This window comes from Meriones unguiculatus, chromosome 8 (genome assembly GCF_030254825.1).
Source record: "Meriones unguiculatus strain TT.TT164.6M chromosome 8, Bangor_MerUng_6.1, whole genome shotgun sequence".
NCBI lineage: Eukaryota > Metazoa > Chordata > Mammalia > Rodentia > Muridae > Meriones > Meriones unguiculatus.
In genome coordinates, this window is record NC_083356.1 from 92,530,073 (window position 1) to 92,546,943 (window position 16,871).

Consider the following 16,871-nt stretch of genomic DNA (forward strand, 5'->3'; position numbering starts at 1 on the left):
ATCAGGAACCCGACAGATAAAATTGCCAGTGAGGACAAGCAGGCAAAAAGCAAAGCTTCCTTCTTCCATGTGCTTCTTTGTGGGCTGCCACCATGCGTGGGCGGGAGTGCCCAGCTGTTTCCGGGTTTTGACTCTAGGTGAAGTCGACTTGACAATCAAGATGAGTCATCACAGCCCCACGTTGAATGCTACGTGGATTATAAAACTTGTTCATGAACTTCCTAAGCATTTGCAGAGTACTGACTCTGCATCAGGTGCTCTGATCCACACTGGGGAGAGCAGAGTAAGAAAAGTTCCTCCCTAGAGAAGGGAGATGTGGGAGTGAAAAACAAGCATGGCTCCACCCCCAAAACCAGCCGCAAAGATGGACGCTCTCACAGACTTTTTTTCTTTTTTTTCTTTTTAAATGCCAGGTCTACTCATTTCCTGGGTTGGCTGTGTCAGCTACCACAAATGATGACTTAAAACCAAAAGTCCTTTCCACTGGAAGCTAGAAGTCTAGACTCAACATATCCACAGGGGCCCGAGGCACTCTTCTTGCCATTCCCGGGTCCTGGGGGGTCCTGGAAACCCCGGCTGTTCCACAGCTGGCTGGTAGATAACGTCACTCTTCTGTCTGCCTCTCTTGGGTCGCTTAGGCTGCTCTAGCAAATGGCAGAGACTAGGTCGCTTATTGATAGAAGACGTTTGTTGCTCACACTTCCGGAGACTGGAGATCCAAACTCGGATTTGTAGCTCTGCTGGTCCCCACGGGCCAGGAAGCCTGAGCGCTGAGCACTGAGCTGAAGATTATGTTCACGCAGCTTCCCGTAGCTTGACTTAGAACCTACGTTAACTGTGGGACTCTCTTGACGATTTTCTAGAGATACAAAGTGTTTTTAACATTCCAGGCATTAACGCGTGGCTTGTTCATAGACCTTGTGCATTCCTGACCAGCTCCTGTGTTTCTCTTCCAGAATGGGAATGCCTCTCTTACCCCTTGCCCGCCGTCTGATTTGGAAAGCACAAAACACCTTTGGCTTCCCAAATTCGTAGCTACAAAGGACTTCTGGCCCAACTGGCTTACACGGTCTCACCACTGCCTTGGATGTTGGAGTTCGGGTCTCTGGAGCAGTTGGGATGGAATAAATGTAGGTTCCTGGGTGTACAGTTGCCATGTACACTCGGGCTCCCGTCGTCCGCGGGAGAACAAGGCTTTGGACAGGAAGACACGGTTTGGGTGAAGAATTGACAGAGACACCTTGATGGTTTTGACTCTGCTGCAACTTTACTGAAATCAAGCTAGTATTTTTATAGTGATCTCACAAGGAAGCACCTTAAAATTGGCATGCTTTCCAGAACATTCAGACTTTTACCAAGGATACAAAGTTTATGTTTTAACATAGGGCAGTGCCCACAAGAAATCTTTGCCTAGAAACTTTCTGATCAACGCAAACAAGAAACAAAAACCTCAAACTGTGGTTCCATTATCACTGACTAGTGAAGAGGAAAGTCAGGAGCTGTAATAGTCCTCCGAGCCAAGTCGAATACCTGCCAAAGTCTAAACACACCTTTGTCAACCATCCTCCCTTATGTTCTGTTAGAAATTTATGATCTTCCCTAGGAACAAGACGCTGAAGGGAGGGGGAAACTCATGCCAGCTGTACTTCTCATGTTATTATTTCTTAAGAAGGAGCCTATTATTATTTCACTATTCTTAATGCCTATTAATACTAAATCTAATTCATTACTTTCCTTAAACTTATTATTTTATTAAAGCCTTTAACAATCTACTAATAATAAATTTATTTATAAAGTTAGTTGTGCTGTTTCAGGTGTCACAGAGAAAGATCAAAGAATTCATTATTCCAGCCCCAGAGCCACAACTGAAGAAGCGTAGAAATCTCAGAACACGTCTCTTTTCCAAGTGGGATGAGTTTGCCAGGGACCTTCCAGGGGGCGTATTTCCGGAGAAAGCATATCCCCCGTCCTGTAGCTTATGCTACTATGGCGACACTGGTGTGGGTGTTGGCATACGGTTACTTCTCTTTTACTGTGCTAGAATACCACGACCAAAACCAACTCATGGAAGTGTATATTGTTTGGCTGGAAGCCCTGTTCTCCCCCGTACAACCTGGGAAACCCTGTCTGCCCTCCTTTCGGCCCTCCCCAACCCAGCCCCCACACAAAGGAGTGGCGCCAAGAGCCTAGTTCCGAATTCTTGGTAGCTATCATGATGCCACCAGCCCCCCAAATCCCTGCCTAAGGGCTCAGCTCTTGACCAAACTTGGGCACAGACCCAGCTCCCGGCTGACACATCACCCCTCCCCTAAGGTCTATAAAGCCTCCCTGCCTTTTACTGTAGAGGATTGTTTCAGCGATTCTGGGTTTCTTGTTATTCCACAGGAAGTTGAAAATTTTTCTTTCCAGGTCTGTAAAGGAATTGTGTTGGTAATTTGATGGGAATTGCATTGAATCTGCAGATTGCTTTAGGTAAGATGGCCATTTTTACTATCCTGCACTTCCTCAGACAATTAAGAATAGCGCTACCTCAAGATCCAGCTATACCACTCCTAGGCATATATCCAAAAGATGCTCAAGTAAACAACAAGGACATTTGCTCACCCATGTTCATAGCAGTTTTATTTGTAATAGCCAGAACCTGGAAACAACCCAGATGTCCCTCAATTGAGGAATGGATACAGAAATTGTGGTACATTTACACAATGGAATATTACTCAGCAATTAAAAACAAGGAAATCCTGAAATTTGCAGGCAAATGGTGGGAACTAGAAAGGTCATCCTAGAAACAGAAAGACACACATGGTATATACTCACTTATAATTGGATATTAGACATATAATATAGGATAATCATTCTAAAATCTGTACACCTAATGAAGCTAAGCAAGAAGGAGGACCCTGGGTAAGAAGATCAGTCCTCATTCAGAAAGGTAAACGGAAGGACATTGGAAGAGGGAGAAAACAGGGAACAGGACAGGAGCCTACCCACAGGGCCCCTGAAAGACTCTACCCAGCAGGGCATCAAAGCAGAGGCTGAGACTCACAGCCAAACTCTGGGCAGAGTTCAAGGAATCTTATGAAAAAAAGGGGAGATAGGAAGACCTGGAGGGGACAGGAGCTCCTCAAGGAGAGCAACAGAACCAAAGAATCTAGGCACAGAGGTCTTTTCTGAGACTGATATTCCAACCAAGGACTGTGCATGGGAATAACCTAGAACCCCTGCACAGATGCAGCCCATGGCAGCTCAGTGTCCAAGTGGGTTCCCTACTAATGGGAGGGGCTGTTTCTGATATAAACTCAGTGGCTGGTTCTTTGATCACCTCCCCCTAAAGAGGGAACAGCTTTACCAGGCCACAGAGAAAGACAATGCAGCCAGTCCTGATAAGACCTGATAGGCTAGGATCAGATGGAAGAGGAGGAGGACCTCCCTCAGTGGACTGGGGGAGGGACATGGGTGGGAAAAAGGGAGGAAGGGTGGGACTGGGAGGGGTTGAGGGGGGGGTCTACATTTGGGATACAAAGTGAAAAAAAAAAACTTTAATTTAAAAAATAATTTTAAAAAACTCTCATAAAAACAAACAACAGGGCTGGAGAGATGGCTCAGCCGTTAAAGGCTAGGCTCACAACCAAAAACAAACAACAACAACAACAACAACAACAAAAAAACCTCCTGCTTTAGTCTGACTTCCCTTGCCCCACACCCCCTCCATTCCTTGGGATTGGTGAACTCACCCAGGACAGCGCCTAATAAACAGGCATTTATCTGCTTTTAATCTGGTCTGATCTGGCCTATATCTGCATCACCAAGAGAGAAAAAGTCTATTATTTATTTTGGCTTACTATTCCGGAGAGGGAGTCCGTGCTGCCGAAGAGGCATGGCAGCAGCGGTGCAAGCGTGGGTCAAGACTGGAAACTGAAAGATACCTTCAAGCCAAAACAGGAAGCAGAGAGAGCAAACTCGAAGTAGAGGAGGCTGTGAACTCTCAACACCCACCCCCAGGGACATACTTCTTCCTTCAGCTGAGGACATTTCTCATAATCACCATGGTTTTATTATTGCTATTATTATTATTATTATTATTATTATTATTATTATTATTGTCTCTTTACATGTGCTCAATTGTGTGTGTATTCGCAAGTGCACATGCACAAACCCATATGCATACATGTACCTTGTGGGTCCTAGTGCTTTAAGACTTACTATAAATCTAACAACTTTATATCTTTTATTTGGAAAGTGGCTGGTTTATGAATAACTGCTACCATAATAATTTCCTGTGTAATTAATATATACAAAATAGTCAATTCATTTACACCCACATGTATGTACCACGTGGGTCCCAGGGATCAAACTCTGTCATCAGGCGTCGTAGCAGGTGTTTTGACCGATGAACCATCTCCCCCAGACCTAGAATAAACATTTGGCTCTTGACATGAAGTTCTGAGGTCCAGGGGTGAAATATTTTTACTCTTAACAATTTGTTAATTTTTTACTCTTAACAATATGTGAAAACTCTAATCCCAATGTTGTGCTAAGATTTGGTCCTAAAATATGCCCCGAAATTCATATGTGGAAGGCCTGGTCCCCAGCTGAGAGTGCTATGGACAGATCATACATTGTGCAGTTGTCATCATAGATCAGTTCATTGATGACCTCCTAACTGCATGGATTATTCGAAAAGAGGACCTTAGTGGAGTCAACGCCAGCGTGACTTTGAAGGGGGAAGAACAATGCTTGTCCCCATACCTTTCTCCTGTCTCCTTTCGCTTCCCAGCTGCCATGAGGTGGCCATCTTAGTTCTGCCATCCCCTCCTGACCATGATGGTACCTTGGCACAGCCCCAGGTATAGGGTCAATTAGCCATGGACTGAAGTTTTGAGCCGCTATATGTCTTCCATTCTTTCTAGTTTGCTCAGGTACTTTGCCACAGCAAGAGGAACCTAACATAGATGGTATTTGGAGGTGGGGCTGTGGGGGGAGGAAGGGTGACTGAGAAAAGAGGAGCCCTCATGGAGGAATTGGTGCTCTTCCAAGATACAGGGGACCTTCTTGCTTTCTCACAGGAGGAGGACCCCTTATCGTGGCCCAGCCATGCCTGCACCTGCGAGAGATGGGCTATTGTTTAAGTCCTCTCTCAAAACCTGTTACGGTGTCCAAACAAGTAGAAGCATTCTACCAGACTGATCGCGTCCTCTGAGGCACAAATGTTGTTCAGACTGATGTAGTCCCGTTTGTCAAGTTTTGGATTTGTTGCCCGTGTTTTGGCGTCAGAAATATACCAAGGGAACAAATTATCTAAACCTTTGGGATGTAGACGGCAAAGAAAAATAAAGACACATCAGATTGTTCTTACACTTCTCTACCGATACAGTTAAAATAATCATGATCGCTCTGAGGCTAAATTCCAGGATGTCGTAGGTCTGGACACAAATCACCATGGCTTTTGTCTTTTTATCATGCTGTTAAAATAAGAGTATCTGAGGAACAAGACCATGAATGTTCAGAAGGCAGATAATAATAATGGTTCAGCTCACAATTTAATTTTTCTGTGTGGTTTACTTTATTATGGTACAAAAAATATATATATAGTCCGAATAAACTGTATAAATTTACGGTACAAAAAAATATAGTCAGTATAAATGGAGACATGGGACCTTTTCCAGGCTAGTAGTAATCCACAGTGTAATGCTCTCTAACGATGCTGAGCAGCAACAATGAGCCCCAGGCCGCCAGTCAACGCAACCACCAGGGTAAGCAGCCATTTCAGAGCTGTGGACAGTGTAGCAAAGCCGGGATGGTCTGCAAATCACAAGGGTTAAAGGCATTTCTGACTCACAGTGTTTTCAACAAAACAGTGCTCACCTGGATGCCACACCACTGTAAAACCAGAACCGTCTACAAGAGCAACTGCACAGATTTCACCCAAGATGCCGCCCAATGCTAACAGAACCGCCGCGTTTCCAAGCGATCTTGGTTAACACACTTAACGCTACGTGACGTGACTACAAACCCTGCGAGCTTAGTAACAGCATAATAATCATGTAGACCTATGCAGGGAAAGGCTTCTTTTCCTAATAATTTGGGGTTGCAGGGAATGTGGGGATTTCTTCAAAGTGTAGCGAGTTCATTCTTCAAAGCTTGGTTTAGATACCACTACTTTGTTCAATGTCAGCCCCACTTTACCCTTGTCAGCCGGGTAACTTCCACTAAGTATTGTAATTTCCCTAAATCCTACCTTCTTCTCCTGTAACATGAAGACTGCGATGCACACAATGAAAGACGGAGGGAATGAGAAGCAGGCACAGTCTCTTCTCAGTCAGGGGGAAAAGTGACCGAGATCACTGCGGCTGCACATTTTGCTCCGCACGTCTCATGAGCTGTGTCTTAAAGAGGTGTGTGTCAGAAGCAGGTCCTATAATGTCAATATGTGTGCTGTGAACATTAGCCAAAACTTTGGGATATCTGAGCAACAGCTGTTCCGAAGCCTGCTTAATATTTCTTTTCTCTCTATCACCCCTTCCTTCCAAAACCAGTATCTCTTTCCTGAGCTCCAGGTGGAGATCCTGGGCCCACTCCTCAATGAGCATTTCCACACGTCTGACAATGCTACTGAGAGACCCACCATGGGCATCTTGTAGACAAAGGGTGGTGACGTCACCATCTACCCTCTCCTGGCACAAGATATGGTATTTCTTCAGTGTAAGTTCATAAAACTCACACTTGTATTTCAGGTAAAGGAAAACATCTGTGTCAAGCACAAGGGTCCTTTTGCTTGTGGTAGGCTCCGGTGCAGAGGCCCTGACGGTCGCAGCAGAGTTCCTGCTTTTCTGCAGGAGTCTTCTAGGGCTCTGGCTCCTGCAGTTTCTCCTTTCACCAGCATAATTCCTGCCGTTTCCTAAAGGGGAAATGGCTTTTGATAGCAAAGCCTGCTTGAGTTCCATGAGATCCAGAAATGAACCTCGCACGGAGAGTTTCCCACTGGGTCCCAAGGCGCTGAAGCTTAAAGTTGGGATTTTCTTCTTCAGGTCCACAACTAGGCTTTCTAGTGCAGTCTGAGTCCGAAAAACAGACAGGTCAAGAATAGCCATCGCATAGTTGAAGACCTCAAATGAGAAAGAGAGAAGTGAAAACAGCCCTGCCTAGTGGAGCAAGCACCAGCGCACATCGCCTCCTGCCACTCTTTGCTCTTCCCATCTGTGCAGCACTTGCTCTAAGTGAGGCCTGGGTGGCCAAGCCTGGATTTCCCAGCTTCTTGCTTCAGATCACCCCTTCAGACAGCCTATGCTGTTCAGGTTGGATTCACAGCACACACCCCAGAAATGGAGTACAAAAGATATTTGGAGACAAAAATGCTATTTTGAAACAAAGTGCTTTTCAGAATCCATCAATATGCAAAAAGTCTTGGCACCTGCTCCACGGACAAACACCATCCCTCCGGAGTCAGGCCTTCCCTACCCCTCCCAGATTAAATTTCAATAGATGGCTACCCCAGAAGCCTGGGTTCCCTGAAGAAGATACGTGGAACCCAACACTTTGGATTTTAATTTTTATTCTTACTCTCACCTTCCCTCCCCCTTCAAAATTCCTCTTTAATATTCACCCTCATTGTTCCCCAGGATAAAACCTTTAACCCTCCTATCATCCATGACAGCACAAAAGGTCACGGTCACTTTAAAGGTAGCATAAGACACACACACATTGAAATATAAAAACAACGTTTCTAGAGGCTGCTTTTGCCTGTGAGGACTGAGAAGTTTTGACTTTCTTTCCTAAAAAGTCATGGGGCAAGAGCACTTTGTTTTGTCCTTATATACAAAAGACTTCCCAAAAGAAATGTGGTCCAAGCCTCAAAACACACCGTAGGGCCCAAACTCACCTTTTCACTGAAGTGAGAGACTGTGAGCTGAGGCACTGAGGCTAGAGGACATTCCTTTTGTCTGATGACACTCTGAGCAACTATGGAAACATTAGCATCAAAAAGCATCAATAATTACCTTAATTTACAAAAATGGAGATGTTCAATTCTATTGTTTAGAAAGTAACGGTTTTTGCTACATTTTTCCTCCTAAACCTGACATTCAAATAAGCACACAGAAGTACCCATTCTGGTCAGAGAAAGCCTACCTTCGCGAGATTCCACACTGCTAAAGTTTTCATCCTAACTCACTACTAATCCTCCATCTCCTGCCCTTCTCTCCACACTGCCAAACCCAGACCTCAGCCTCTCTGCTAACTATAACCACCCACGGTTGATCTCAACCTCTATCTCTACGTGTATCACTTCCAAACTTCCTCCTCTGCTTCCTCCGCCTAACAGCTGTCACCTCAAGGTGATCCCCTGAAGAGACTGTCTCCTGAGACCATCTCCTGAGTACTTACCTGCTCTGCCACAGCCTCGGCAACTCACAGCTCCTATTCACACTGTGCCCTTGTTTCAGAACAGCAACTCCAATCCTCAGGCTTTTACTCAGAGACGCCCGGTGGCTCCCGCATCACAAGCCAGAACCCTCATCTGGACCACAGGCATCACTCTGTCCACACTCATTCCAGGCCTGCCTCCATGGCTCCCCTCCTATTGCTCCAAACACTCAGCAAGCTTCCCCTTCCCTCCTCACCACACTCCCCACCCCAACCTAGCCACAGTTTTTCCCAGTCCTTCATTTATCCTAGCATGTTCTTCCCCTTTACCCACATGAATCCCTCTCTGCTCCCTCCTCCTCCCTCCCCACCTCTTGCTTCATCTTGGTCTCTGCTCACTTGTTATGTAAACAGTATTTCAGACCTAGGAACATAGCTCGTTGGTATAGTAAATGTCCTACATGATGAGACGTTGGGTATTCTCCTCAACATGCATAGTGTACATAAAACCTTGGACGTGATCCCAAACACACAGACCACACACACAATAGATATGGTTGTGCAAGCTTGTAATCCCAACTGTCAGGGAACTGAAGCTGGAAGACCTCAGTTCGAGACCAGCCTGGGCACCTCTGGCAACATGATGAAATTCCATCTCAAAAAGGAAATAAGAAAGGGGGCTGGAGAGACGGTGTGTCAGGAAAGAGCACTTACTGCTCTTCTGGAGGACTTGAGTTTCATTCTCAGCACTCACACCTGGGGATCCGCAATCTCCTGTGTGTAACTCCAGGAGATCCAGCTCCCTCTTCTGGCCTCCTCAAGCACCTTTACACACAAGACATTCATACACACACACACACACACACACACACACACTCACACACACACACCATAAAATAAAAATTATTTTTTCAAATAAAATATTAAAAGAGCAAAAGAAACTTCCCTACCCAGTCCACCTAAACAGCACCACCTGTCAGTTTTATCTCTTTATTATTCTTTACACTTTTTCATAGCATTTATGTGTTAATGTACAAAATAAATGTAAGCATAAATATATAAACAAAGCACAAACATACTCTACATCTGTTGGCCTAATAAAAGCTCTTCTCCATTGATGAAAACAAGAGACTGCCTACTCCATTCATGGTTGCGTTCTCCACACCTGGCGTGGTGTCTGGCATCACTCAGCATATACCAACTTACACAACCCCTGCCAACCTCTTTAATGACATGAAGAGCCCTTGCTGCAATCCCGTACCGGAACAAGGCCACCGAGATGGACCGGCTTAGCTCTTGGAAACAGCCAACGGTTACTGTCTTCCAAGTGCTAGGGTTAAAGATATGTCCAGCAGGAAGGATTTCTAGACCTTTCCTTCCCTCCAAACACGGCAAGGGCTTTTTCTTATTCCTAACATACCTGCATGGAACTTTCACCCCTGAGGGGGTGCCACGGAGAAGGTTCTCTAGCAGTCTATTCCACTAGCGGCTAAGCCTAAAGCAGACTGTCCCTCCTCCACCATCTACAGCCATCTGTTTCAGGGGGAGGTGGAAGGCAGAATGGCTCAATCCTATTTGAGGTCCAGGCCACCTGTCCGCACATGTGCGCACGCACACACAAACACAAAATAAAAATAACAGAAATGAATTTTTTTCAAATAGGATACTTCAAAATAAAAAATACACTAACAAAGCAGGTTCTTTATTATAATATCCACTTGACAGTTTGAAGGATGAGAAGCAGAGAGTATAATTATATTGTTGTCGCCAACTGAAACTCCCCAAAGTAGTTTTCTTATCTAAGAGATTATATATAATTTAAGTTTATTTTATACATGTTCTATATCTGTCTAGCAAGATATATATAATATATATATGCATATGCAGAATACTTTCTAAAGTCTTCAAAATTTCCCCATCACTCATACCTATCATTAGCTATTTTCACATATTTTCAAAGACTGGCCACCTTTCAGAATAATTTTTTTAATGCTACTTCAAAACTTTGCCAATCCCATGAATCATTTTAACAATATGAAATTTTAACTTCACCGAAAGCATTTCTAACATGATAAAATTTCTCTGATTAAGAAATACCTTTCTTTTCCTTGAATATGATATATGCGACTCCTTTGGATCTTGATGGATATATCACCTCTTCCACGTGTCCACACTCATCCCGGAAGTAGCGCTTCACTAACTGGTCTTTTAAAAGACCGAGCGGAAGACCAGAGACCACTACTGTTCTCTCAGAAACCGTGGGGTCTTTGACCTTCAGCGCTGACGCCTGCACAGAAACAGTTGGATGCTGTTTAACTATACGTCTACTGAAAGGTGCCATCACAGCAGTGAGAGACCATGCCTCGCTCCACCAGGGTGACCAGCGGGAGTATGTGTGCCGCAATCCACCTACCCATATAGACCTTAGACAAATGTCAGAGTTATGTGCACAGTGATCCCTTTATCTTTCCAAGAGGTAGACAATATTAGTAAATATTTGATTTTAGGGAGGCCCAAAATAATGGAAAGTGTTACAGAGAGAGAGAGAGAGAGAGAAAGAAAGAAAGAAAGAGAGAGAGAGAGGGAGGGAGGAAGAGAAAGGAAGGAAGGAAGGAAGGAAGGAAGGAAGGAAGGAAGAAAGAAAGAAAGAAAGAAAGAAAGAAAGAAAGAAAGAAAGAAAGAAAGAAAGAAAGAAAGAAAAAATTATGTTCACTTTTTGAAATGGAGTCTTACTATGTAGTCTTAGCTGGTCTTGAGCTTGCTATTTAGACCTAGCTTACTTCAAACTCAGAAATCCTCCTGCTTCTGTCTTCCAAGTGCTAGGGTTAAAGATATATGCAACTACACCCTGGGAGATGTAACTTTTTTTTTTAACACTTAAAAAGTGACTATGGATATAGCTCAGTGACAGAGTAGTTGAGTCACATGCAAAGGAATGCTTTAGCTCTTGGAAACATTTTGTAGTTATTTTATTAACCCACTTTGTAGCTATCTTAATAAAACCAGGACTTTAATAAAGTCCAGGGCTTTCTGAGTTTATTAAAATAGCTACAAAATGGCAAAGTATGGAAGAGGCTATATATTTTCTGGATTATAGAGTCTAAAGTATATAAGTCAATAAGAAAGGCATCCCTCTTGTCCCAGTCAAGGGGAAGTCTTGCAATCATGTGCTGGCTGCACAGACTACTCTCTACTTTCCACCTGAGGGGACACGAGTCACAGAGAGGACATGTTTTTGCAGATGCTGCTGCCATGTGGAGCACATAGCAGAAATCATTTCTTCTCTAATCCTCTTAAATCCACTCCTACTAAACACCTTCATTTGTCTCCCAGCCCGAGTTAGGAAAGGGAATCCATCAACCTCACCCAAGACGCGTCGGATTAGTCCAAACTAACTGCAGCAAAGTTCAGACACAATCTTTCTTAACTAGCAGAAGACAGTTAAGGACTATCTTCCTTAACTGTGAGGAAGGACATCTACTGAGCTGGACTGATGATTAGCGAACCACAGAGGCGCTTTAGGCTCTCTAAATGCAAGGACTGTATTTCACCAAAGATTCCTCTGAGGGAGGAGCCTATTTGCAGCCTCCCAGAAGAAGGGCAAATGAAGAGTTATATACAGACAGTACTCTGTTCAACCCAAAAGCCTTAAAGTGAAAGTAAAAGAATACACTTAGTCCACTGGTGCAGAGGATTTCAACCAGCTTCAGGGAAACACAGATAAACCAAAAAAGAAAAAAGAAAAAAAGCGTGTGTAAGCATGAGACACAAGAAACAAACGTAGAATAAGGAAAGAGGGAAGAAGGACAAAGGTGACATTGTGTATAGCAGACCCTCAGTGGGAAAGAGGAATCGACACAACAGGTCATGAGTGGCTACTGGTAAAACAACTGCTTCAGCTGGTTCCCCACACTGCCTACCGGAAACTTACACACACACAAGCTTGAGTACACAAGACCCATAGTGGCAGACACAGGTATAGAACCTCAGGGAAACACTGAGGACCATTTTCCATAAAAAAAATTACCTAAAATAACCAGACTTTAGTTAGCCTGCGCACACATGACCACTGCCCCCTCTTTTCTGGCATTTGGAGAGACCCCAGCCTAAAAATCATGAGCAAACTAAATCCTAAGTAAGAGGGGAAAAGGAAAAGAAATGTTGACTATCACTAGAAACATTTCCTTTATGTGGAAAGGAAAAAGTACACATGACATGAGACCAAATGGGGGGGGCAATTTTAGCATACAATTAGAGCTTGCTGGCATAGGACTGACACCTGACAGCATGTGGGGCACTAGACGTGGCAAGCAGAAAGAAAACTGTTGCCTGGGAATTCCGTTCTCTCAAAGCATGGGCTGCAGGGGGATCAGTGCTTCAGAGTACTGGCTTCACATCCGCAGGACCTGGATTCAATTTCCAGGACCAACAAACTGGCTCACTACTGCCTGTAACTCCAGTTCATGGGGATGTGACACCCTCTTCTGGCCTTTGAGGACACCAGGCAAGCATATGGTATACATACATACATACACACACAGGCAAAACACACACAAAAAAAATAAAATAAAATAAAATGAAAAATAAAAATGTAATGTGCAGTCTTTCTGCCATGAAGCTCCAGATGGACCTTACAACTCATGCTGTGGGGAACATACTTCTGGTTCATGGGTAAGCAGGGAGACATGTAACTCATTGCAAAGGAGTTTGGTTTGCATGAAAGAGAACTCTCTATTGCTCGGAAGGAAACAGAACACCTCATTTGAGAACACAGATCACCCACAATAAAATCCTAAAGCTATAGTAAATGCCATCTGGGATTAAGAAGCAAGATTAATTCTGGCTAAGGTCCAAAAGAGGCTCCAGGAATGAGAGGCCCAGGAGGATGAGTAAAACTGGAATTGACAGGACAAAGTAGCAAGTGAAAGAAGCTTTCAAGCTGGGCAGTGGTGGTGCACACCTTTAATCCCAGCACTGGGAGGCAGAGGCAGGGGGATCTCAGTGAGTTTTAAGCCAGCCTGGTCTATAAAGCAAGTTCCAGGTCAGCCAGAGCTTCACAGAGAAATCCTGTCTTGAAAAAACAAAAACAAACAAAAAATGTTTTCAGCACACAAAGTGGAGCTGGAGGAGGGAAAGCATGGCTCATGTTGATAGAACACAAGACAAAGGGAGACCTCCAGAATTTAAAAGGAAAATCTGACGGGCTGTATGACTGGGAACACACTTTAATGAAGGAAACATCTTAGACTGAAGTGTTCCTCAGCCCAGCGCCCAGACACTTAGTGTAATTTTCCCAAGCTAATTCTCCCTTAAAAGGAAGGTGGAGGGGAGAGACCACAGGGACTTTTCAGATTCCCAAGGAAGGTGACTTTTTAAGTGTGGTACTAAGAAGAAATATTCCATTTGCTGTTTTAGTTTCTATTTCCTTTCTCAATCACCATTTTCATGGACTATACCTTGACTCTCACCAGGTAACAGACACACACACAAACATACACACATACATACATACACACACACACACACACACACGCACCAGATAAAATCACACACACACAACCCTCATCAGGTGAAACATACAGAAACTCACTAAAGGACAGTAACTGCTCCAAAACAGTCATCTAGGCCTCTAGACAAAAACCCAGGGCCCTGAGCAGGGGACTGGCGCAGATCCTCTGCTCGGTCCCTTCTTTTCAGTTCCTTCCAGTAGTTCACTGTGGCCTCTATTCTGGGTCACTGACCTCGCCCTCCTTCCTGGATCGTGAGAGGGCCACAGTCCCGCCCTAACCACCTTCCCGACGAACCCCGGGTGTCCCTTGCCTGCCTGGTCAGCAAGAAGTGCGAAAGGCGCTCGCGTCCCCACGCGCGGGAGCCAGGCCTGCCGCACCCGCGCCGGCCACCTCGGGGCGCACGATCGCGCGGGACGCGTGCTCGGGGGGGGGGACCCTCGGCGCGCCTCCCTGCACCGCGACCCCGGGGAAAGCGACTTGCCATGGCGGGGAGGAGACGCTCGGGCCGCGCTAGGTCCTCCGGAGCGCGGCGGGCGGGTTCCGCTTTCGCTTTCCCGTTCCCGCCGCCCTGGCGACCGAGCGTGGAAGGGCGGCGCCCCGCTGGGTAGGGCTTCCCGCGCCTGTGCGGCTCCCGCGCAGCGTGCCCCGCGGGAAGCTGGGCTTCTCCCGGAGAGCCTCTCGGTGGTCCCCTGCTCCGTGCACTCTGCGATCTCCCGCCCCGCCTTCCCGCCGGGGTCCACCGCAGAAGGCGCGATCCTGCCCACCGAGCTCACCACCTGGCCCGGAGGCGACGGGCCTGAGCACCGAAAACCGAGCCCAGGCTACCGAGGGAAAGCAAAGAAATAGGAGGAAAGGCAAATGAGCGGCAGACCGTGAACACCTATGCAAAGAAACAGAAACCGAAATCGTGAGATGCCGGTTTTTAACCGATTTGCCCAAATGAGGAGATAACCCGATGTTCACGCAAGCAAGCTGGTGTAGGTGCAAACATTTGTAAGGACTTGGGCCTCTCTCAGAGACTCAGAACACAACTCCCCACAGTGCGGCACCTGAGCGTGCCCTGAACTTGAAGCCAAGTCCCTCTCACCCCTTCCTGGGCTCTCTCTCCTCTCTCCTGCACCTTTGCTGTCCCTATCAGGCCAGTCATGGAAATCAGGATTCCTCTTCCCCAAAGTGGATCATGTAAACTTGACACCTCTGGTCCCAAACAAGCCGTGAAACCTAGAATTGTCACTGCACTCCCCTCTCTGAGGGAAGAGCACTCCAGCTGGAAGGAATACTGCATAGAACAAAGAAGAATGCAGACAGACTGGGGTGGCTAATCTTGACGGTCAATTTTGATCCATCTGGAAATAGGACCCGCTGGTGGGGAACTACCTCTATACCGTCGGCTTTTTTTTTTTTTTTTTTTTTTTTTTTTTTTTTTTTTTTTTTGAGCGAAGGTTTCTCTGTGTAGCCTTGGCTATCCTGGAACTCACGCAGTAGACCAGTCTGGCCTTGAACTCACAGAGGTCTGCCTGCCTCTGCTGGAATTAAAGGGGTACCATACCACTCTCAGGGCTGTGGCGTTTTCTTGATTGCTAATTTATGCGGGAGAGCTGAGCCTGCTGTGGGCGGTACCTTCTTTAGGCGGGTGGGCCTGGGCTGTATGAGAAAGGTCGCTGAAAGTGGGCCTGACAGGAAGTGGTCAGCAGCAGCCCCGCTAGGTTTATGCTTCAAGTTCCTGCGTCGGCTTCCGGCCACGCTGTGCTGTAAGCTGTGAACTACAATAGACCTTTTTCCTTCCCAGGTTGTTTCTGGTCATGACATTTATCCCAGCAACAGAGAGCAAACCGGCACCCAGGCCTTGCTGGGTACCTACCTCCATCAGTCTGTCGTCAGGAGAGCAGAACTTCCATCCAGTCGCACTTGCCAAAGTTGTGCATTCTTTATCTAACCCGAGCATAAGAACTGTCTTCTTTGGGTGTTTCTTTCTGATGTCCTCTGTGTGACACAGTCACTGCTGATAAACAAATTCGTTATGCTGGTCTGTTGCTTTTTTTTTTTTTTTTTTTTTTTTTTTCAGTAGGTCTGGTAGCTGTGACCTTTACCATGGCTAAGGCAATGGTAACTCTTTCTCTCTCTAGCTTTAAACAAAATGTAAAGTGCACAAGTATAAATGTGCGGTTATAGTTGGCCTTAGACTTAGCAGGACCGCTCTTAGAAGTTTACCTCCAGTGCTAGTGCGTGAGTGGTCCTAGGAGGCCGTACAGAAATTAGCATATGCTGCTTACAGTGAGGAATCCGCTCAGTTTTGTTGATGAAAGGGCCCACTAATTACTTAATGGTATTTCAAAGCTACGAAGACGTTAGGACAGAATGAGATAGATCTACCTGGAACTATGCAGTTGCTGTATTTATAGTTTATTTCCAGATCTTCGGCCTCCAAAGTGCTGGGATCTCAAGCTTGATTCCTCCTCTTTTACACAATCCTTGCTCAGAGAACGGGACCGCCTGGGCTATTAGCACAGGGACCCACCCAGTCTCGACAGTCCTCACTGAAACATCTTTTATAGGTGACTCTAGCTACGTATTGTCAAATTGATAAAACTAAAGTTAATACATAATCATAAAAACCCTTTCAAAAGTTTTAAAATATTATAACGTTTGATATTTCCATAAAGTGCATTTATGTTGGCAAAAAAGAATCACAAGATTATACTGTAAGGTTCAACTGGGAATGGGATCCAGAAGACAATATAAGAGTTGCAGCCACAGCTCCTCTTAGATCGCCTTCTCTTGGACTTGAAGAAATAGGACATTGTAACAGTGTTTGCCTCCAGAAGCTAGAGACCCCTGGGTGGTTGTTTTCAGTCAGGAAAAAGGTGGTACCACTTCTGCTGTACTGTGTTGAGGTTCTATAGACATTCTGATGGGTGATCTAGGAAGGGCAGGAGATCATATCATTAATGCACTGAAGTTATCACAAGGGATAAACATCAGAAACTGAACTAGCCAAAC

The 16,871-nt window shown here is 45.4% G+C and overlaps 1 protein-coding gene across 1 annotated transcript; it reads right to left on the bottom strand.

Moving 5' to 3' along the window:
- Positions 1-5,539: 5,539 nt before the first annotated feature.
- Rbm43 (RNA binding motif protein 43) lies at positions 5,540-14,895 on the bottom strand. Its single transcript, XM_021664694.2, has 4 exons — positions 14,353-14,895; positions 10,459-10,648; positions 7,880-7,959; positions 5,540-7,106 (listed from the first exon to the last, which is right to left on the bottom strand). Exons 1-4 carry the CDS (start codon positions 14,353-14,355, stop codon positions 6,342-6,344), a joined length of 1,038 nt encoding a protein of 345 aa, XP_021520369.2. The 5' UTR covers positions 14,356-14,895; the 3' UTR covers positions 5,540-6,341.
- Between the last annotated feature and the right edge of the window lie 1,976 nt (positions 14,896-16,871).

Bases quoted from the DNA above. Each gene is read 5' to 3' on its own strand.
- Rbm43 (XM_021664694.2), bottom strand. The intron at 7,960-10,458 runs GTATTTCTTAAT...ATGTTTCCATAG, and splicing joins CATATTCAAGGAAAAGAAAG to TTGCTCAGAGTGTCATCAGA. The intron at 7,107-7,879 runs GTGAGTTTGGGC...TTCTCATTTGAG, and splicing joins TCTCTCACTTCAGTGAAAAG to GTCTTCAACTATGCGATGGC.